General features: G+C 37.0%; 1 protein-coding gene across 1 annotated transcript in view; it reads left to right on the forward strand.

Moving 5' to 3' along the window:
* Nucleotides 1-24,616, forward strand: part of Slc13a1 (solute carrier family 13 member 1) — an 82,849-nt gene that overhangs the window by 6,576 nt on the left and 51,657 nt on the right. The window contains exons 2-3 of the mRNA XM_028872979.2: nucleotides 7,677-7,805; nucleotides 22,520-22,656. Of these exons, the coding sequence (XP_028728812.1) occupies nucleotides 7,677-7,805; nucleotides 22,520-22,656 (266 nt within the window). The remainder of the gene's footprint in view (nucleotides 1-7,676; nucleotides 7,806-22,519; nucleotides 22,657-24,616) is intronic.

Here is a 24,616-nt window from a genome sequence, read left to right on the forward strand (position 1 = left end):
TCTTAGCTAGGGTCATCCTTGTAGATTTGTGGGAGTTTCCCTTGCACCAGGTTCTACCTGACCCTAACTAGGTATGCCATGCTTTTTTGTCACTGTGGGAGGCCTGTATGTGGTGATATTTTATTTGTGCACCCCAATAAAGCTTGTCTGAGGTTCAGAGGAAGAACCAGCCACTATATTAAGCATCCAAATCAGGCAATGGCAGCACACACCTTTAATCCCAGGAAGTAATATTACAGGACACAGAAAGGTATATAAGGCATGAGGACCAGGAACAGAAACTGAAGAGGAATGGATGGAAGTGGGGAAGGAATGGGAGGGGAGGAGGGAGAGGAAACTGCAGTTGGGATGTAAAATAAATGAATAAATTTAATAAAAAAATAGTTAACTGCAGGACAAATCAACTTACCAAAATTAAATTTATTTCGTGAAAAAAAAAAAAAACTTGCCAAGTGTTTCCAGAAGCTACCATTTAATGTTCAGACAATATTTAACTGTAAGCAACTGATGGAAACTATGAAAAATGAAAGTAAATAAAGAGAGCTCATGTGCTACAAATTAAAAAAAGAACACAGAGGTACAAGTAAGAATAGAAGACTGTTTAAAAAAATCCTAGGTAGATATGTTAAGCATGAATAAAGGTAGTCATAGAAACTGAAAACAACAAAAATAAAAAATCTTAACTGTGTTGGGGGTTTTGAGTTGTTCTAGGTAGCCAACTTCCCCAGGAGAAACTCCTCTTTTTTGTTTGAATCCAGTTCTCATTAAGGATGAATCTTACATATCAACTAATGTTTAAGCAACTTACTGTGACAACATCACACATGGTAAGATAAATAGCATGACCATATCAATATCATGGCTCAGGTTCAGTCAGGAGGCACACTGATTAGGGAGTTATTTATTTGGAAGATTCTCCCTTCCTTATGCCTGAGTAAGCTGGGGTAATTTTGCAGTTGTTTCTTTAATACAGGGAGTTTAAGATATTCTTTTGAGGATAAGCCTTTTTCTAACTGTGCTTTGTTTGCCTTGTCTCCTTGTCACCATTTTACAGCAAGATTGGTAATAACAGCTCTACCAGATGTCTGAATTGGTCTCATGTCCATCATTAATTTTATATTTTCTTAAGGTATACTACATTCTACATCCTGACCTTGAAGAGTCAATACACCAGTCTTCCAGCACTTGAAAATGTAGCCCAGTGGTCTGCCAAATATTAAGGAATAGATACCGGAAAGTGAGGAAATCTTGCTCCAAGGGCTCTGAGTGCAAGTTTTAAATGTCCTGGAGGCCATGGGGTCAATCAAGAGAGCAAATCAAGGGACAGATAAGCTTCTTGGTTTAGACAGCTTTGGTCTAGGTTTCTTAAGTATCTGGCAAGAATCATCTACCCACCAAGAGCAGAAGGCAAAATTCAAGGAATAAAATTCTCCAAGAATGTCAAAAGATAGCTAAGAACAATAGAACTATCTAAAACTATGACCCCCCAACAACCAATAAGAGGGCAATGAAAATCTCAAGAGCTTTGTGTGTCAACTGTAGCAGGTAGGGTATTTCTCTTACCATCGCTATTCATGGACTCCAAGAATTATCTTTTTCTCATATAAGAAACATCTACTGTCCCCTAAGATTAGTCTCCATAACAACTACCACAATTGTCCTACCATACTTCTATGAATGGGAAGTGAAATAGTAAGGGCCTGCAACATTGGCTACACACATGTAAAAGAACTCAAGAAGAGGCAGGGTGATTCTGGGTTGACTAACTATTCTAGAAATAGACCACCCCATGATCATTCAGGACTGTTCAGGTGAGAGAATGCTCAGGAAGCCACAGTAGAGGCTCCAGTCTGAATTAGAGTATCCTGTAGGTTAGGGTATACGATTCCAGTGCTAGCAACAGAGAAATGGTTATGATCCACAGAACAATCTAGTGGGACTAAACTACATAGCTGTCATGGAGAGCAAAGTAGGTCCATCCAGCTGAGCACCTAGAGGACATGAGAGCTAAGCTCAGCTGTGGATCCAAAGCAGGCACCCGTGGTGAAGGAAGATCTGTTAACAGGCTATAAGCAGTTGTTTGGTTTGGGATATGGATGGAGTGTGACTTTCTTGGCCTCACATACTGGAAGGTTGGCCCCAGTGTGATGACATTAAGAAGTGATAACACTTTTAAGATGTGGAGACTAGTAGTTGATAATTACAAGGGCGAAGTCATATGAAAAGACTATTAATAGTTCTGTGAGGCCCTTATTAGTTCCCATGAGAATGAGTTGTAAAAAGACCAGGTCTGGACCCTCACTAGTCTCTGGTTTCTTATTTGGTCACATCATTTCCCTTTCCATGTATTCCCCTATTGTGATATTAACCATCACAGGATAATCATGGCCTCCCAAAGTAGACCACCAATATTGGGTATTTGTATTATAACAATGGAAAACAGAATAACACACAGGGTGTAGACCAGTGAGGGAAGTACAAGAAGGCCTAGCATGAACCTATGATTCTAATTTTTATTTCTCAAGTAAAGCTCAAGCCTATTAAGGCAAGTTTGAGAAAAATAAAATGCTTTACCACATAGATCAGAACCCTTATTGAAAAACCATAGAAATTAAAAAAGAATGATAATATTGTAAGAAAGAACTTGAAAAAAACAGCAATAGGAAAGGAGGCTGGGATTGTTTTACATTGTTGTACCAACAACAATACTATAAATTAGCATAACCATCTTTTTAGAAAATAGAAATACCTAATAAATTTTAAATGAGCTTTTCCACCAAGAAATTTTGCTACTTGTTTTCTGTTCTAGGATTGAAAATCTTTTGCCTATGTCCCTATGGAACTTAGGCACAAAGATGTTTTTCAGCCATATATTATTGAAAAATTGGGAAGAGTTAGAAATCTGTACACACAAATACTATTGTATTCTTTAACAGGAAAATTCAACCCATTTAAAATAAATTTAACAATAGTTATACATGTTAACATAAATGCATTTGCAATGTAAAATATTGAGTGAAAATGATACACAAGTAAAGCACTGTTTAATTTTAAAAGTGCATTTGGGGTTGGGGAGTATCAGTGGGTGTAGTGTCCACTGCACAAAGGTGATTATCTGTGTTTGGGTATCCACACTCACGTGAAAGCCAGGTGTAGTGGTCTGTATCTGTAACCTCTGTGCTGGCAGGTGGAGACAGGAGAATTCTAGGGCTCACTGGCCATCTAGGTTAATTCAGATGTTGAGCTCTAGGTCCACTAAGAGCCTGTCAAACAAACAGGGAAGAGAAGTGTTTGAGAAAGACATTCTAATGTGAGCCTTTGACACCCCCCTCCATACATGACTACACAGCAAAGTGTACTCATACACAAATCTCCAGACACCACACACAAAAAAAGAAAAAAAACATAGTTATTACAATATTAATAGTCTTGCTGACCTTCATTTCCAGCTGGAGCAAGCCTTCAATTCTAGCACTTGGGAGGCAGAGGCAGGTGGATCTCTGTGAGTTCGAGGCCACCCTGGTCTACAAAGCCAGCGCCAGTATAGCCAGGACTGTAAACAACACAGAGAAACCCTGTCTAGAAAAACCAAAGAAGAAACACGGATGGAAAGTGACAAGCCATATGGTAGACAGGGGCACATCTCGGGGAGGAGTCCAGGGAAAGGGTACAAAGGAGCGACTGACGAGTTTTTTCACAGAAACATTCTGTATCTTAAAAAATAAAGTAAACGTGGCTGAATGTCCATGTTTCTTCAATGTGATAAACAACTGCATCTGTTATGTAATTTTCTAACTGTTCTAAATATTTTAGAAACTTGAAGGCTCTTTTAAAACAGACTGTGCCAAAGCTTTAGCTTGATGTTTTCCTGTAAAGGAACAGTGTCTTCCCATAACACTTCCATCACTCTTAGTGGGAGAGAACCTTCCTGCAGTAGGAAAAGGTAGAGGCAGACAAGAGCAGGCAAGGGAGATGCACAGGCAAGCATCCCAGGTTATGGGAGAGGGCGTCACTTCCATGTGATCTCGTGGAATGTCTGATGAGCGTATAATAAACAGCTTCCTCTCCCTGAACAAGTGTCATTTCCTCAAACCAATTATGTCTATGGAATCTAGAGACTTGAACAGGTGAGTGGCATTTTTAGTCGTGAGGAAGTTCATGAGTGTTTTCTGTCTTCCTTTTCCTTCCCTTCCTCCTTTCATTCCTTCTCTGCCTCCATTTTGCTCACTTCACATATGACATTTTGAAAAACCCATCACGGATTTTGAAGGCATTTTGTAACGTCTGTGATAGTCATAATTCCAAATAGGTCTTTTCTTCCTGTATTTTCTGTCATAGTGTATAAACAAGATAAAAAGAGCCACTATGCTGGTTTCTGTCTCTCCGTTGAAGAATTTATAATAGTAAAGGAATTTTCTTGCTACAGTTGCAGTTTATTATAACAACATCACAAGCATTGCACACTTCTGCCAGACTATGGAGGGTGGCTTCAGGTGGGGAGAATAATTCCCTCACTCGACCTAAACAAGAGTGACTCTGTTCCCTCCTTATTCAGACCTTCAGTTTCATTCAGCCATGGAACATTCCTGTGATTAAGGAAAATTAGCTAACAGAGACAACAGAAATAGGGTACAATTATAATTCCATTAATTACTCACATGGAAAAATTAATGTTCAAATGCCATTGTGGGAAATTCCATGAATGAGATACAATTTTGAACTGCACATTGCAGGATAACAAGATTTTCCAAACATCTTATAAATTCAGAGATTTCACCTGACAGAGAGATATTCCCTACAAGCAGGATTCTGGACCAAGACGTAAATATGAGAAGAAAAGAATGAGTGATCATATATCCCATAGCTTTTGAATCTTCACTCAACAAAAATATCACTTGGTTACCTTGAAAATGCTGATCTTGCTTCAGTATATCCAAGAACAAGCCAGCATTCTACATTTCTTGCAAATTCCCAGATAATCTCAATATTGCTGGTCCATGGATTATATGGGATATATGCAGAGAAAGCCAATGAGCAAATATGAAAACTCAGGGAGAAGGACACAAGTAGGAAAGTCAGAATGAAGAGGGAATGGATTGCTACTAGACACTGACTCAAATACTAACTAAGGCCAGGAAGGGAAGCAGATGAGTAGGCAGTATGGAGGTGCTATGTGGAACCAGAAAGCAGCTGTCAGTCTATAAGATAGAAGTTCTTTTTGAATCTGGAGAATTGTTGCCATGTCACAATGTCATGCTAACATTACCCCGTCTCTCACTTGCTAAAATCATAAATTAACTGTATTTTAAGATAAAATCTACTTATTTATAAATCTTGAATCAAACTTTTATATATATAGAAATTTATACATATATAGAGAAAGACACAAGTATTGTGAGGCAAACAAATTGAATTTGCTTGTTAGACTTTCAACTATTTCAAGTCATTCAATAAGGTCAAGAGTCCATAATTCAAGCAGAAATGGGTAAAAAGGAACACTTGGGGAGGTCCTGACTCTTCCCGGGAGACAACCTAGCTAAATGTTGTGAATTAGAGTTTGATGAAAAGTGAGCAGCAGGCATCAGATCCATACATCAAAATGCTCTAAAAAGGAGACTATTTTGAAACAGTTTTGCTATGTAGACCTGGCTAGTTTCAATCTCATGGTATCCCTCTTCCCCATGTCTCAGTCTCCCTAATGCTAGGACTAAGAGTGTGTGCCACCATGTCAAGAAGCATCTTTGCAAATAAAGAATTGATGTCAAGAAGTATTGGGATAAGTCTGATTGTTAAGTAAAGGTGATTGTAAGTTGAAAATCCTGAATTATCAAAAAAAAAAAAAAAAAAGCAACTGAAAGGTGCCAATTCAATGAAGTCACAGCTGTGTTAGTTAAAATATAAAAATCTCCCCCAAAAGGTAATCATTCAGCAATTGAGATTTTGCTTATTGTTCTGTTACCAAAGCTGCCCCATCTGAGTAGATTAGGGCGGTTGAGGTAAAATGTCAAGCCCATGGCACAGGTTAGAGGTGGTGACCAGAACTTGCCAGCCTCCTTTGGCCTTTCCTTTTATTTTTCTGATGCAGACTGTTATATGTGGATGCTTTAGAGTGTTTTCAGGGTGGATGGGCCTAAATCTAGCTTTATCAAAGAGAGTGATCAAATCAAGCTGAGTTCTTAGATGACAGTCTGGAAGCTTGCTTCTAATGGACACGGGTGGAGGCAGAGGGGCAGAGTTGAGGCTTAGTGTAAGAACAGTGAACAGCACCAGAAGACTGGTTGGTGGGAACTAGAGAGCATATGATAGTCAAGGGGTCCATGTTGTCTTTGAAACCTATCTTCTTGCAAGTACGGCAGAAAACATAAAGTTGTAAGAAAAGGTTTTGGGGCCATCTAAAATGAAATACACAGTCTTCCCTCTACACTGGCATTTTAAACTAAACTAGTGCCCACAGATTTTCTCTAGACCTGTTTAAAAGGATTCAGTCAAGGCTCTGCTTTATTTTGTTGTTTTTATTGTTTGTCAGAACTACAGAGACAGACCCTGTAAGAACTGTCAACATCAAATACCTTTATTCTTCTTCCTTTAAAAATGTAATACAATGAAGATATGGCAGAGTCTGGGCTTATTAAGAATCTCTTAGATTCACTGAAAGAGCAAGGATGCTGGGGAGCAAATGCCCAGTACAGAGGATTCAGACTGATGCCAGTGCATCATAGAGAGGAAAGCTGCATCGTGCACAGGCCTAGAGAAAAGACCTCATCAAAACCCTAGCCACAGTCTCTCTCAGTAAATTTCCAAACAACTCTGAGTTCCCAGACAGCAAACAGCACTAGAACAAGCAGCAGCAATGTAATGGATGACAACATTTATTGATTGTTCAGCACATTTCAGGTGATTTCATACCAAATTATACAGGTTACAGATGGTTATAAATTTAACCACTTCCTTTTAGTGCCCTAAAACAGAAACCTACAGTTTTTAACTAAGCAAAGCAACAGATTTCATTAAGATTAAGATTCCCTTTGAGCTTCCCTGTGCTGTCTGTAGTAACTCAGCTTTCCTCAAAAAGCAAGTTTTTTTTCTAAGCACACGAACCTCTGCACCCCCAGATTCATGTGCTTAGAAACTGTATTCAGGCTCATCTGAATCAGCCACATATCTCATGTGCTTGGTCTGAGATTCAATACAGGAAGTCTTTTCTTCTAGGTTGATTTTCCACTTTCATTTAGAAAGTATGGATGCAGTTCCTAGCCAAACACACACAGTTAAAAGAGAAAAACAATACAATTAAAAGAAAGACATATCATGAAGAAATGTCTACAGTCTTCCTTTTTCTGCACCCCAACAATACTCAGAGAACATTTGAGATGCCAAATGAGTGTGAAGACAGACATCTATGTACATTAATTAGAGCACAGAAAATTGACTCTAAGATATTCTGTTTCGAAAGAAATATGAAAGAAAATAGGGAAATTTTTCTAGGTTTCCAGTTTTCATATTTATTAACTTTTGCTCCAAAACCTTTAAAAACAACTATCTGGTGGAAACTTAACAACACAGAAATTTTCACAGCTCCCTCTCTCTCAGCTCCATCCAGCAAATGTGGTCATGATTTGAAGGGTAATTTCAGAGGCTACTTTTTTCAATTTATGCCTTGTCTTTATTCCTTGCAGGAAGCAGAATGTGCCTATGTCCTCTTCGTTGTTGCCATCCTTTGGATCACAGAATCCTTCCCACTGTCAATCACAGCTCTACTGCCTGGCTTAATGTTCCCCATGTTTGGGATCATGCCTTCTTCACGTGTAAGTTCCCCTTCAAATGTCAGAATTTGATTGCTTATTTTATGTGGTGACATGGTTTGAGAAAAGTTGCCTTTAAAAGGAGCCATAATCCTGAAGTAAGGGGGTCTTCATAAGTGCCCCAAATCTTCAGGTACTCCCTCTCTGACATTCTGCATGTTTTCTACCTCCAAGGGACCAACAGGTCAGAACTTCTTGAGTCACATGTGTCTGTAGAAGAGATGTGTGCCCATCTTCTCTTGCTGACATTTCTAGCTGGTGCCTTCCTCCTAACAAAAGGGGCTATTCATTCACATCCTGAATAATCTTGTACTATTCCTCAGAATTTGAACTGACAGCATCAAAAAAAAAAAAAAGAAAAAAGAAAAGAAAAACACTTTGTGCTTTTAATGAAGAAAAGCCTTCCCTGTTTTCTTTTCCAGAAACCTGGTATTTCAGAAGATAAAGCCAAATTAACTTTCATGGGTATTTCTGTTTTGTTCTTGCTGAGAGGAGTTTATTCATGCTGAGAGCTGTTTTTTACCTTTATGAAGTCTAAGAGTTCCCATCCATCTAAAGAAAAAAGATTCGGTTTTCCCTTAAATTCATGAAACGCTCTGAAACCAGAGCTCTTATCTCCAGGTAGCATACAATTGCCTAGAGTAGCACATTCAGCAGAAGGAGTTCAAGTTCAAGTGGTTAGTTGGTGCCATCTACCTTTTCTCACATCTTCTGCTTTGGTCCAAGGCTACTGTCTGGTCACTCACACATCTTTCATGTGGACAGAGGTTTTTCTTTCTTACTAGTCTTGGTTAAGTTCTTCCTAGGAAAGAAGTTGTTCCTACTTCATTTTCACATAGTTCTCTATTTTGGAGCCCAAATCTTTCTGTTCTTATGACCCTGTTTGTCCCTCTTTCCATATCATGTTTGTAGCTTCCTCCTGACTGTTTCTGTTCTTTCTCATTATGATTGGTTTGGAAGAGAGTGTGGCAAAGGTTAGCCTTCAATTCCTCTTACCTCTAGGCTGAGGTTCAGCTTTTAAGGAATTCAAGACCCAAGATCTAAGTTTCTTAAATGGTCTAACATGCTGAGGGGTGTGTAAGACCAACCAGAGACAGAAAATATGCTGTAGAGTTAATCTTATTGTACCACTGTGGCTGGCAGTATCTGTCCAGAACTCTTTATTCTCTAAGGTGACATCATCACCAGTCCTAGGGTCTGAGAGGTGGAAAAGAGTTCTTCTGGGACAACTCTCACAGAGCAGGCATCTCCTCTGTTTATGACCTACAAATGACATCACTCCATGTCTTTCTGATTGTAGGTCTTCCGTAACTAACAAGGAGGGTAATTTTGACTTTCAAGAAATTAAGCTTCATTTAGACCAAGTCTAATGTTCAATTAAATTGACCCATGCAATTTTTACTTCACATCTATTCTGTAAATAAATGCCATCTTTCTTTTGCACATAACATTTCTTGGATTTTACAATTAATGTAATCCCTATGTCCAGTCTTTATGAGTTCTAGACTATAACTCCTCTTTTCAAACCTACCACCTTCAACTCTATCACCACTATTACCCCATATTCTTTTCTCATCCCAGAACTAACTCTAGTTTGTCAACAATACAGAAAATTAAGCCACGTAATGAATTAGCTGTGTTTCTATCGCTGTGGTAACATATCCTGACATGAGTAAGTTAAGGAAGGAATGGTTTACTTTGGCTCACAGTTTGGATGCACAGTTCATCATTCTGGTGAAATATTAGCAGGAGGAATTCCAGGCAGCTGGTAACATTTTATCTGCAGTCAGGAAGCAGAGAACAATGAGTGCTAGTGTTCAGCTCATTTTTTCCTTTGTATTCAGTCCAGGATAGAAGTCCATAGCATGGTGTAGCCCATACTGGGCAAATCTTCTTGCCTCAACTAACTCAATCTAGAAAATCCCTCTCAGGTATGTCTAGAGGCTAACCTAACCTAAATAATTCCTTATAGGGATCTCCGTGGACTTTTATAGCAGATGAATCTAGATATCAAATTGACACTATTAACTACCGCAGTTGGTAAATGTAAATCTGCTACAGAGTAATTACTCAATAAATACTAGTTAATGTAGCTAGAAGACTGACGAAAACAGACCATTTTAGAAATATCTGGAGGGTTGCAAAGGCAAATAAATGTACCCTCTACATTCTGGTCTGATGTATTTCAATCTTTTGAATCTTTTCACCTTGTAAGCAGAACTGGAGCCTACAGGAAGTAAAATACTTAGGACATAGTGGTGGTGTCTGTTCTTCATCTCATGGTCCTTTTTCCACAAAGGACAATTAACTTTTAACAAGTAAATGTCTGACCAAAGCTACTATGAACAGAGCTACAAATTTAGTAAAAAAGAAATAAGGTGAGTAGTTGATTTCATCCTATATATGTGTATAATCTTTATCACGTCTCTTAGCTACTCTTTTTTATCATTTGTAAGTAGAACATGAAGCCATATGAGTAAAGGTTGTACAATCAAATAAAATATGTGAAACAGTGTTCAAATACTGATACAGCACCCATGAGTTTTCATATCAACAGTGTTGAGAGCGTTAACTATCATTGTACCCATACTGGCACTTTTAAATATCAGATCTATCATTGAATATGTGAGGCTCTTCATCCAAGTGGAAAGCTCTAAGAATTTTTTTTTTTTGGCAACCATAGTTATAATCTTACACAATACTGAATATCTATACCTTGCTATGCACATGACTGTAACTGAAAACTACCAACAACTACTGAATTTTTTATACTCTTTGAATTACATCTAAACAGCTAAATAGTTTGGTGCAATCAATTTGATCTTCTATAATAGATACTAGTATTACTATTGCTGAAAATACTTTTTAAAATAAAATATATGAGAAAAAAGTCTATGCATATATAGATGTTATGTTATATACTTACTAAGTCATCCAATAAATATTTATGTGGTAGGGCCTGCCAGACACTTGGAAAACACTAATAAATAAAACTTGGGGACAATTTCATGAATAAAAATAGAGAAAAATTCCCTATTTTTTAGGAGACTGGAGAGAGTGAATAATATATCTGATAAATAGATGAGCTGAACAGTTTGTTAGAGAAGTAATTGATGTAACTAAAGAGATGGCCCAGGGTTCCATGTACTTGCTATGCAAACACCAGATATGAGTTCAGAGCCCCAGCACCCACACCGAAAGCCAGGTGTGCCAGCATTAGCCTGTCATGTTAACTCCAGGAAGGTAGGAGATAGAAGGCACATGGTGGGAAGTCAATCTACAGAGACAACTGCTGAGCCAAAAATTCAGTGAGAGAATCTGTCTCAAAAAATAACTTAGAGAGTGATAAATATATGGATGTCCACTTCTTGACTCCATATATGAATTCTCAGGCACAGGCACCTGCACACACATGTGCACATACATGGATACATCATGGACTCTCTCCCACACACACCAGAAATATAATTGATAATAAGGAAGATTCAAAAAGTTCAAAAGATGAGAAGGAGTGGCAATTTTAGATAGGGATGTCTACTCTAATATGAGTTTGTTATCAGGGTAGAACAATCTATTTAACTGAACAAAGAGTCACTGGAGATGAGGAAGTTAGTCATTTGAGTATTGGGGAATGCCAACTTCTTAAGGGAGAAACACCAAGTACAAAGGCCTCATCAGGCCAATACCTACAGTATGATTGTAGCCAAAGTAATAAGTGGGAAATCAACTACTGTGTTAGGGAGGTAATGAGATAAAATTTGGGCTGGCCGTGATCAAAGAAGGTCATAGTAAGCTTTAACCAATTGAGGAAGTAGAAACTTAATGGAGAATTTGGAGCAAAAAAATAACATGATTAAACTGACTTTGATTTTCACAAAGTAATTTGAGAAATTAAACAGAAAGGAGCCAGGCAAGCTACTTCAAGCTAGGTGGAGCTCATGATAATGTAGGTGTCACATACATTGACTATCTTGATAGTGAAGTTTGAAAGAAAAGCCAACTGACTTCCTTTACTTGTTAGATATGGCATATGATTGCAAGAAAAGACTCAAGGATACCTCCCAGGTTTTTGACCTGTCAAGTGGAGAAATAGAATTGCATTCTATGAATTTGGAATAATTATGGGAGAAGCAGTCTGGCTGTGGAGAAGGGCTAAAGCATGGGGGTTCAGTACTAGATGTGTACATTTGAAATATCTGTATCTAAGTGAAGAGATTGAGAATGGATATGCATATAGCTCAAAAGAAGTTCAGAGTTCATGAGAGATGGGCTCATATGGAGTTATTAGTTATCTAATAGTAATCAGCATATAGACGTTTTTTAATGTTGATGACATGAGATCATTTAGGGAAGTAAGTGAAAACAGAAAATTAAAACAGAATCTTGGATGCTGCTACCTCCAGGGGTCGGTGAAGCTGGGTATGGATGGTACCATGAGCCTGTAATCCAAGCACTATGGAGACACTTTTGAGGCCAGCTTGAGCTACCTTGTGAATCCAAGAGCATTCTAAGATAAATAGGATAAGCCAGTCTCAAACAGAGCAAAAGAGAACAGCAAATGGTTAATGAGAAGAGAAGGGACTGGGCAGAGACCAGAAGAAAAGGTTATTGAGATAAAATGGAAACCAGAAAGGTGTGGAGTCCTAGAATCCAAGTGAAGTACATGTTTCAAGGATGAAGCAGGGATCAGGCTGTCAAGTTTGCTGGTAAGTCAGTTAATAAGAAGGCAAGAAATTTTATCATTGTATTTAGCAGAACAGCATAAATAAATATTTTTAAATGAACTATATAGTCATATTAATTTTAACCAACAAGGCACATTTTTAAGAAACATTCTCATTTAGCTCACAGACAATGTGAAGAAATACTTCTTAAGAGATTTTATTGATTTGTGCAAAGGTTGCTCAGCTGATAAATTATATGGTTAGGCAGGAACCCAGGTGTTCTGATTGAAAAATTCCATATTTTTAGATGAAATCCCATTTAGGGCCAGGAATGGAACTATCTTGATCTTGTAAATAGACTTTAAATCTCATGAATTTCACTTGACATATCCATTTCTTCTCTCCAAATAGTTATATTTATCAGTGTCGTTTCTAAATCACCAGCACTTCCTCCATTTACTTATTTATTTATTTTACTGACTCATGCATCCAGTGTTGGCCTCAAGCTTAATATGTAGCCAAGGATCACCAGAACCTTCTTCTTATCTCCCTGCTTCTACATTCTGAGTGCAAGTTTGAGACTATAGGCATGCACCAGGCTCTGGTTCATTTGGTGCTAATATTAAAACCCAGGACTTTGTGCACTCCCAGACATCTGTGTATGCTAGGAAAGCACTCTACTGGATGAGTTACATCCCTAGTCCCTAAGATCATACTCTGCTATTATCCCTTGGGACAGTTAGTCTGTATACAATGTTCTTCCTCAAGTCTATTTGATCCTTATGAAAAACTAAAGAGTATAGAATCTACAATAGTGAACAAAGAATATGGGCCTCCTAAATTAGTCTCTAAGTTTGTTTACAAAGTATACCACACTTTTCTAGTAAAGGATTGGTAACCTATAGACTTGAGGGCAAATCCATCTTGGTACTTAATTTTCAAACTGAAGTTTTATTGCAATACCCATTTATTTATATATTGCTTTTGGCTCTAGCACGCCACAATAATTGTTATAGGGACCAAATAACTCCAAAAATCTAGAGCATTTACTATCTATCCTTTTAAAAGTATGACAGTCCTTCAAGAAACTAAATAGGTTGCAGGAATATCTTTCTAGACGTTGGTGCATATCATTAATCCCAACACTCCAGAGGCAGAGCCAGGTGGATAACTGTGAGTTTGAGACCAGAATGGTCTACACACAGATGCCACAACAGTCAGGTCTACATAGAGACCCTTCTCAGTGCCCCACTTACCCATAAAAAAGATCATCTCATAGTCCTGACCTTGTGCTTAATCACTTATTAATGCAGTATTTCCCCCTCAATTTCAGGTATATATCCCAAGATGCCCAGAGACTGCCCTCAAACTGTTGGCAGTACTGAACCCCTTATGGACTATGATTTTTCCCATGTGATCGTCAGTGCTGTCATATAGTTCCAGAGTTAATCTGCCCTTTTGTATTTTATGCCCTGCTGTTTTCTTTTGCTTGAGATCCACTAGTAATTAAAATACGAATAACTTTATATGAGTACTTTTGGTAATATAGTTATCAATATGATAACCAAGAAGGCTACTAGTGACTAACTTGGAGGTAATATACATCATGGATACATTAGAGAAAAAGTTGACTGATATCCCTATATGAATGGAGAAAGATAGTGTGAGATTTTATTATATATCTCTGAGCAAGAGGATAGTGTTAAATTTATGAATTATTCATTCATGCTTCTAAAACGAAATAACAAAATTCTCTTAAACTGGGAAATTACAAACAATTGAAATTTAGTTGCTTGTAGTTTTGGAGGCTGAAAATTACAAGACCAAAATAACCAGTAGGGTGGCTGGAGAGATGGTTCAGCAGCAAAGAGCACTTGTTGCTCTTGTAGAGTTGAGAGTACAGTTCCCAGAACTGGCATTGGATAAATCACAATTGCCAGTAAATCCAGTTCTAGGGAAATCAACATCCTCTTCCAGCTTCTGTAAATACACACACACACACACACACACACACACACACACACACACACACACACACTAAAAGTTAAAATATTAGTAGATTTGGTGTCTTTTAAGAGTTAACTTTCTGCCCTGTAGATGTTGCCTTGATGTTTCACTTATTCTAAAGGAGGAGGGAGCTTCCACTGTTCTCTTTTATAAGAAAGTAGAGCCAATATTATGTTCATGTTACAATCCAAAATATACAGTTTGGGGAACAACAGCATTATGCCATAGCAGGCATTGAGTTATTTCTATAAGCCAAACTCAAGAAGAGTTAAGAGCATCTTTCCAAATTTGAGTATCAGGTCTTGCAGAATGACTTCCCACATTTCCTAGGGAAAAGTGGTCCTTTCTTAACTTACTCTTTGAAAGTTAATTATTCCTTGAAGAAGTTATCTCCCATATACCCATGACACGGTCTTGCCTTCTGTGCTAACTTGCTTCTTTTCATTTAATAACTACAAGATTCTTGAACCTAGGGACTTGGTAATTAAATACCTATTAAACACAAACAATATGTGCTGTGTACATGCTAAATTCATAACTACCTGATCAATAAAATTCATTCTATCTTCAAAATTATCTGGTCAAATGAAGCGGACATTAAGTGAAAAAAATCAACATAATAGGCACTGGTTTTTGTCATAACATGAAGAAATATGATGCAGTCCAACTTAGGGTCCCAGAGAAGGAATCTTTGGAGAGTTACCATCCATTTTAACACATGAAAGAAGATTAAGAGTTTGGAAGAAACGTAAAAAGGCTATTTCTGTTTAAAACGGAAACAAATACCAAATTATTTTTGTGTTTGGGGAAATCTACACACAGAAAGCACTTGGGTGAGGGGATAGAATATTGAACTGGGGAGATGAAATGAACCTGAAGTTTGGTGGGTTATGTATGACAAATGTAGAATAAAGGATTTGGTCTCAGATACCATAGAATTAACTGAAAGGGTATAAAAAATCAATAACACAAACAGATTCACACTTTAGAAAAGTGAGTAGTGGTGGTTTAGGGTGTGTGAGAAAAAGAAAGGTGGGGGCCTTGATTAAGGTAATCATGTGTGTATGGAGAACACTCAATGCATTTAAAAATATAGAGAATATAAAAAGAACAGGGTACATATATTGAAAATGAAAAGTGAATCACAGATAACTCTGAAATTTGACTTAGGCAACAGAATAGATGTAGTTTTATTCTTCATGAAACAGGGAACAAGAAGAAGAAAATGTAGGATTTTTGAATTGAGAAAATGGGTGTCATTTTGCATTACTGTGATTTTACGTGTTTGTGGAAAATAGAAGTATCTGTTGGGTTCCTATTCTGGAACCTGGACTTCTCTATCAGGATACAAAGAGCATAGTGTTATTCTCACTACTCATTCAGTAAGCATGTAGTTGATCTATCTCTACTATGCTAGATAGTATGAATGTTAGTCATGCAGAAAGGAATTTTATCTCCAGCATTTGCCATTGGATGTATGAAACAAGAAGAGCACACATGGAACCTTCTGGAGAAATGCAATTGTGAGAACAGATTTTAAACATTTCAAAGTAGGCAAGAAAAAAACTTGCCAACGAGCAAGGAACAAACTATTGAGGGAAAAAAGTTGTTCACAAGTACAAACACACAAGAAAATCAATATACTAACAGAGTTATGTCCCAGAGTTAGGTGTCTGGAAGGCTTAGAACAGAATAACCACATTTGGAAGGAAGGTGGGAGCTTAAAAATCCTTTCCTTCATTTCCTCTTTAATTTATTTAATATTATTTACTGTTTTTACTTTGTGTCAGGATGATCTAAAAACATCAAGTTTCTGAAGCCTCAGGGCATGTGGTTTCATGGGTAAGACAGGGAGCATGGAGTTAAGAAAGCAGTTGAAAGATATGGAAAAGAAAAGAAGCAAGGTGGGTCAGAAAGACAGCATGATTTACGTAGAAATTCCAGACATTTCATCCCTGAAGACATTTAGAGGGGGAAGAACCTATTGAACATCTTTCCTTTTGTCTCTGATGAGAGCTTCTCCAGCTCCTCAAATCGTTGTCAGTTCTTTGTGAGATGAAACCTTGAATTCTTCTCTTTTAGTTTTTCTTAAAAAGATGTAATCAGTTATTGTGAACTCTAGTTAACCTATTGTGCTTTAGAATATTTGAGTTTAAACCTCTTTTCTAAAAGTTCTTGGGACCCAGCCTCTAACCCTCCTTCTTCCCATTCCCTATTGTAACTCCTAAGGACCACCAATCTCTGCTTCTATGAAATCATGTCTTAGTTTCCACCTGTGGGAACTCACACATCTTGTCTTCCTGTGCTTGACTTAGTTCCTTTAAGCCGCTTTCAGTGCACTGATGTTGTCAGACAGTAACCTCCAATCCTCCGCTTCTTTAACACTATAGGATATATGACAGATACACTTTCAAGGTTACAGTAATACATAAAATAATACTATTATTTTTATTGCCTAATTACTACCAAATATAAATAACATACACTAAAATGAATTTAAAAAGTCAATGTTTTACAAAACATTATAAAGGTTTCTGCTTGTCTGCTTTTAATTTCAAGAACTAGCATCAGCTTTTTATTTTACTGAAATCAGGTCAGTTATATGTGAAGACACAATTCAAAATAGCAAAATCATCACCAGAATTCATGTTTTGCTCTGTCCTTCATGGCATTATAATCATTTTGCTCTGTCCCTCCCTTTTCACATTGCCAGGGGTGTGAAAGGATATTTCCTCTGACAATCCCCTCCTTTCTGCACAGTTTGTGATTTAATTTTATAAGGCATTTCCTAATGTCAGTTCTCATAAATATCAGTTGCATGAGAAGTTTCTTTTAACACATTTCAAGTTAATTTATTGAAAGTAAAGACATTCTGAAAATGGGCAGTAAGCTATGCTACTTTTTGGAAAAAAAGAGATAAACTATCATTTAAAGGCTTTATGAAAGCCTTTGGGGGAAAATCTAGTATTTTAAGAGTTGACTGAACACACTATTCTCATGGAGTGGGAAGATTTGTACTTAACATATTAGAAATTCTTTGGAATTACTCTGGCAAATGGTCACTCAAAGTGCCTGGACAGAGTTCCTCTCTGAGTGATATTAAGTAAAAGTGATTTAATGCAGCTGGATGTTTTCCTGTGTCCTGCTCAGTCCTGCAGCTGCTCAGACCCAAATAAACACATGGAGGTTTATATTATTTTCAAACTATATGACCTAATGACTCAGGCTTTTTGCTAGCTAGCTCTTAATTCTTAAATTAACCCATTTCTATAAATCTATACTTTGCCACTTGACTTGTGGCTTACTGGTACTTTACATCTTGCTTCTCCTAGTGGCAACTAGTAGCATCTTCTCAGCTCTGTCTTTCTCCTTCCTCTCTCTCTAGTTGGAATGTCCCACCTAACCTTATTCTGCCTCACCACTGGCCAGCTTTATTTATCAACCAATCAGAGCAACATATATTCACAGCATACACAATGACATCCCACAACACTTCCCCTTTTCTGTCTAATAAAAATGAAGGTTTTTAATTTTAACATAGTAAAATTACATATAACAAAACATTTATCAAGCAAGAATTACAGTTATAATATCTAGTCTATTTTTATTTTGCAAAATTAAAGAAAACATTCTATCATCTATCCTATATTTGTGAGTTTAAAGTTTCAAATCTAATTTATCTTATTATAACCAAGGAAAATTATAACTATCTAGTCTTTGATTGCATCAAACAGCCCAGAAGGATATAATATTACCTAAGTAAACAGAAAATTCAATGTAAGCAACTTTCAAAATTCTGGAAATGACAGAGACATCTCCCTGCCTGGATAGTCATCCAAAGTTTCTCTGCAAATTTGGGGCATCCATCTCTAGCCTATAGGGCTAGAGTCTCTCAGTTGCTTCTCTCTGTGTCCTGTAGAATGTCTGGCAGTTTTTTCTGTGAAGCAGGAACCTGAAGGACCATCTTGCCTTGCAAAGTTCAGTGGTCACCTTCCTATGGGTCCTATATGTCCACACAATATAAGATTTTGTCAAGCAGTCCAGGCAAGAATAGTTTCTTGCCCAAATGGCTATTTTTTGCCAAGAAGATAAACTCCACATGGAGTGTCTTCAATGCCCATCTTTCTTTTTGAAGTAAACCAATGCTGCCAGGAGAAGATGTGTCTCACTGTCCAGAAAGTCTAAATTTTTAAAACATTTTAAATTCCATATTCTGTAGGTCTTTGAAGTGTTTGAAGATTACCTACCCAATTGAATTATAGCTAAGTATATATACGTAGAAAACATGAAAATAAGTTTGACTATCATGAAGACTAATTATTAATCTATATTTTTTAATTATCTATTACAATTTAAATGAGTTACATAAACATAATACCTTAAATGAGAGTAGAAATATATATATATATATATATATATATATATATATAATAACAAAATCAACTCTAATTTGTATCAATAAACTAAAATCCATAGAAATGTAAAACATTTTTTAACAAGTTGCTCTTTAAAAGTAGAATCAATAATCTACCCTTTCATCCTATCATATCTATATCCTATCCCCCTTTTTTCTTTTAGAAAAATATTGACTATGACCAATAACAATTTGTGACCAATCTTTAACAAAGACAAATATCCATAATCTGGGTGTAGTGTTCTAGGCTACTTCATGCTGGCTGATAGGTGGCACTGGTAGTCATATGGGGATCCTGAAGAAATTAAGAATTATGGTCAAGTCCTGACTGGAGTAGTCTATGATGTTGTATTTTCTGAGACAGTTGCCTTGAAGCTGTTTTTGGATGTTGGATCATCTGGGCCTCTCAAGGGGGTCTTCCTTGATCAAACCATATTAGCCTGGAAGCAATCCATAGGGTCTCATTTTCTGTGGAAATAAAAGCAGAACCTCTTTTCCAAAGCAACATATTCTTAGACATAAACTTTGAAGTCCAGACACCTTTAAAATATACATATTGGTTTAACTGAGTAGCCTTTATAATCAAATATCTTTCTGCAGTTAAAAATCCCAAGGACAACACAATCCAGATTCTCTGTGTAATATCCATCTTTACATGGCTTATTTTTATATTAACTTTACTGTCTCCTTAAAGATTTTATTTTTTAAAACTATTTCTTTATATAACTGTCTATATTCATTTTTTTCAATCCTATGTACATTTTTACACACATTATAAACAGTATAGAGTTTTACTTTATCTTAATCTGTCTCATTGTGAATCTATAATTTTTCTCTGACCAGGAGAGATTTTAAATTGTTCAATTGCATGGCTAGTACAAAAACAACAGCCTTGGCTGCTGACTCCACCCACCTCACCTTCCCAATATGGTGGTGGTATGTTTACAGCCAGCCCTGGATGCCATGCTCTCTGCTGACTTTGGGAAGTAGTGGGTCCATGTCTCCATCTAGCAGCATGTAGCCCAGAATCTTCTTTTCTTCTTCTTCTTCTTTTTCTTCTTCTTCTTCTTCTTCTTCTTCTTCTTCTTCTTCTTCTTCTTCTTCTTCTTCTTCTTCTTCTTCTTCTTCTTCCTCTTCCTCTTCCTCTTCCTCTTCCTGGTTCTCCTCCTCCTCTTCTTCTTTTGTATTAGCAAAAGCTAAATCCACCACACAGCATACTGTGTGTCTTGGAGATGCCTCTGTGTACCACAGCAGGAATCGCCATGCTGTGGCTCAGCCCCCACGCCATGAACCCCTTATACTGTAGCTCAAGTCCACACATCATGGTGGCTCTGTACCTCGGCATTTCTATATCTCCGCCCACATGAGGCATGAAGTAGAAAGCTGTTTTTTTGCTCCATTATTGTGTGTTTAGAAGCCCTTTTTAAACTCCTTTAGGCCTTATGGAAATTCAAAAGCCCCATGTTGGTACACCCGTTGTAGCTGGATGTTTTCCTGTGTCCTGCCCGGTCCTACAGCCGCTCAGACCCTACTAAACACATGGAGGTTTATATTATTTTCAAACTATATTGCCTAATGGCTCAGGCTTCTCGCTAGCTAGCTCTTAATTCTTAAATTAACCCATTTCTATAAATCTATACTTTGCCATGTGACTTGTGGCTTACTGGTACTTTACATCTTGCTTCTCCTGGCGGCAGCTAGCAGCATCTTCTCAGCTCTGTCTTTCTCCTTCCTCTCTCTCTAGTTGGAATGTCCTGCCTAACCTTATTCTGCTTCACCATTGGCTAAACAGCTTTATCTATCAACCAATCAGAGCAACATATATTCACAGCATACAGAAAGACATCCCACAGAGGTTTAAAGTGATAGCCTTTAGGTAAAGACTTTTAAAATATATACTAAATAATTTTGAAGATGAAATCATTCAAATATGCAGGAGGACTACAGTTATCAGAAAGCAGGTAGTAATAAAGATGTGTATTTGGTTGGTGAAAAAAAGATTTGGAGGGGTGTGTGGCACAGCCATATCTGATGGGAACCGCAAAAGTAAAAGGCCAGCACAGCTGCTTGACAAAGATCCAGCAAAGCTGAGTCGCATGATGGCCACTGTGCCACCTTTGGTTTTCAACTCCACCTGCTGTATACTTGGGGACTTCCAACATTTGTACAATTGAGGATATTGGATTGATGGAAATTTTCTTACAATTTATTTATGCCTTCTCCCAGGAGAACTGTTTCTAAGCTTCCCCAGGAAAGTCCTGAGCATAGCAGACATCCTTTGGGAGATATCCTTATTTACTTGAAGGTCTTCCTTATGCCTTGGAGGTTGTGATGCACATAAAGAAGCCAGAGGTCTCTTTATGAGGTTCTGAGATATTCTTGAAACATCTGCCCCTGTACCTATTCAGGAACAAAATAATCAAAACAAAGTAAACTTAAAAAGGTCTACAATATTCAGTGGGCTAGAAGAGTTGGCCACAGATCAGATTACAAGCCTCTTCCTAGTACACACTCTGGAGATTACATGATATATACAATAACAAAGTTAAATTAGCTGCAATTAACGCTACCTTACACAGGGACTTACATTGATGGACAAAAAATGATATAGAAAGATGATAAAAGAATGAGGTGTCAGGACCTCCCTTTCTTAGAAAAGTTAGCTTATGCAGGGCCACTGTAGTGTCTTATGGCCAAAAACCGAGACAGTGCCAGGATTAGACATATAAATAAATTCTATAAAGATATGAAATATAAAACATTATATTATGCTAGAAATTGAATAATAACTGAAGCACCTTTGGCCTGGAAATTTTTCTTGGACACTCATGCTTGAGACATGGCAATTTTCCCCAGGCTGGCTTGGAGATTTCATTTTGGTCTAGCATCCTTGAAGCCACAGAAACTACCAGCCTGAGAACAGGGTGTCATATGCTTCTAGATTCTTAAAAATTGGGTTATGGGGTTGATAAGTAAAAATGATTATAAAAGATAACTCTATTCTGTCATGGTTTATCAATGACCACTAAACTTATAACCTCAGATATGCAAGAGAAAAAAGTTACACACATGTTCAGAAATAAAAGTGATATGAACTATGTTTTGGAACAACATGAATTTATTCCTGTTTACTAAATTCTATATAAATAAAGAAGCACTCTGGCTGCTAGTCAGTCAGGCTGTAAGATTCTCTCAACCATCATGCCTGACTTATCCTTATCTTGCCTACTCCTTATCTCCTCTCTGGGACTTTGCCACAACCAGGGCTGACTCCCAGAAGGTGGAGAGTGGTGGTGGAATTTCCTGACATTTCAGTTATTTGCCCTCCACTATAGGACATTTCAAAAGTCACATCAGTTTATAGGAGGAGAAATTATAGCATAGGACCACTTGTATGAAGCAACTCTTATTTTAAAATCTAGTGTTCTGTGTACACATATTTCCCTGTATCCTTTTAAATAGCACTATTTCTGAATAAAACTATAGTTCATATTTGTATTCAAACACATTTTTAACACAATAGAAAATTACATAGTTTAAGGTCATGGTTAAGAATAGTAGCCTATGAATGTCTTTGTTGTACATCGTTCTCTCAACCATGATACATAATCATGGGTTAAATGCAATTCCAGGTGGCCTCTTCTTATTTCAAAGACTTTCACCTGCTGTTAATTGGAGTCATCTGTTTAGCAACATCAATAGAAAAATGGAATTTACACAAGAGGATTGCTCTGAGGATGGTGATGATGGTGGGTGTGAATCCGGCTTGGTAAGTACTGTGTTCACTTCTTCCAGATTATATCCCAAGCAGACCATTTCATGTAGAGGAAATAACAAATAAGTAATGCAGACATGACTTGGGTAGCAGGGTGACTGAAAATATGAAAGGGATGTGAAGTGTGCTTGAGGGGTAGGAGGAAAAGAAAACAGCTTTCCCTTCACTGCAGGTCAAATTTCAGGGAGATTGGAATAAATGCACACAACTCTCTCACCTTAAATGCACCATTGGAGTCAAAGATGAGAGGAGCCTTGAACCTCAACAAAGGAGACTGATATCTTCAGAGTAGATTTCAATCCCACTTTGTTTATTTGGCTGATTACACATTCAAAACTCATTCAAGAGCATCCTTCATCAACAGGGAGGATGTTATGAACCAAAGACAAAGACATTACTGACAGAATACAAATCTGTGCAGAAAAATTTCAAGGTGAACACATTTTTCTTTTCAAATCAAGTGTTGCAAAGAGAAACAATCAATTGAAAATTTTCTTCTAGACATGAAATTACTCATTTGACTAATTTCCCTTCACTGAAATGGATGCTTTTTTTAAATTCCATTAAATTAATTGGCTATTTGAGTTCTACTCCACCTCTTGTTATAAACACGAACATCAGCTAAGGAACATTTCCAGTGTCATAATCATTTGCATAATGTTTTACTTTAAAGCCTTAGGTGGTTTTTCTCCTTATCATTCTTTGGAAAATAAGAAGAAAAATTGACTTCTGTTGTGTAATTTCTTGAAGGGCATAGCAGACTCTCTGTTTACCACTGTGGAGTAAGTTTCTTGCTAAAGTACTAATACTATGTGTGTATATTCATGCATACTTCTCTGTGTACATATGGCACGTATGAGACAAATTTGACAAAGTATCTTGCTTAGAAAATTTATCATTCAAATGTATTTATAGTATATTTATTATATAAATACAGTGGAATAGTATCTCTTCATAGACATCTTTTCCTTGACTATCTGGCCATTGCTCCAGGAGAAAGGTTAGCACACTGCACAGTAAAGCAAGACTCCTGTCTGTTACATCACTATATGGCTCTTTGGTCTGAGGCATTTCCACCAGCAGAAATTTTACCTGATGCTAATGTTTTTTGATATGGAATAACTACTTATTATACAGATACTATATATTAAAAGTTTTCATTTTTTAATTACTTCTTGTTCAAACAGATTTCTAAGATGTTTTATGTTGTTTCACACATAGAAAGTATTCACCATACTCAAGTCTGAAACATTGTAAAGAACGGTTTATATAGATGTATTTTCAAAAAGAAGAGTCTATAATTGGCACTTCATAGAAATATCTGCTTCTGAATGATTTGGAGGGTCTCCTATCAGATCACACTTCCCCCCAAGTATTGTTTTGAAAGTTTATAGAAACGCTTGAAGTCCCAAAGTCTCAGATTTGTTATTTTAAGGATAAATTACTCTGTTTATAAGAGAAGACAAGTAATAAATCTAATTCTTGACAACCGGAAGAAATGCTAGGTTCAACAGAGCATAAATAATAGAATCTATAGAAAATTCTGAAACTTCATTTTATCAAGGGATTGTAACCATTTTCTCCACCCACTATATATTGAACCAGGAGAGTGAATGAATGAATGGAAGATTTATAAATATTAATCCTGTTCCTGGTTCTGTTTGCTGCACACACTAACAGAGAAATGGTCAAAGGATGAAATAAAAGCAAGGGACTCTCATAGGTTGGCTGCACTGTCATTTTACTTGTGTCTAAAGATAACTAGCCATTCATAAGAAAGTACTCAAGTATTGGGGTAACTGCAATCTGTTGTGCTATATGCCAATTTGCAGTTAGGTGTAAATTTAATCATTTATCTAATTTTTGGAAGAATGTTCTTCTAGTAACCTTAAAGGGATATATAAATCTTAATAACATGACCCTTACATATTTTATGTTGATTCTACCTGTCTAT

Source organism: Peromyscus leucopus, chromosome 3 (assembly GCF_004664715.2).
Source record: "Peromyscus leucopus breed LL Stock chromosome 3, UCI_PerLeu_2.1, whole genome shotgun sequence".
Lineage (NCBI taxonomy): Eukaryota > Metazoa > Chordata > Mammalia > Rodentia > Cricetidae > Peromyscus > Peromyscus leucopus.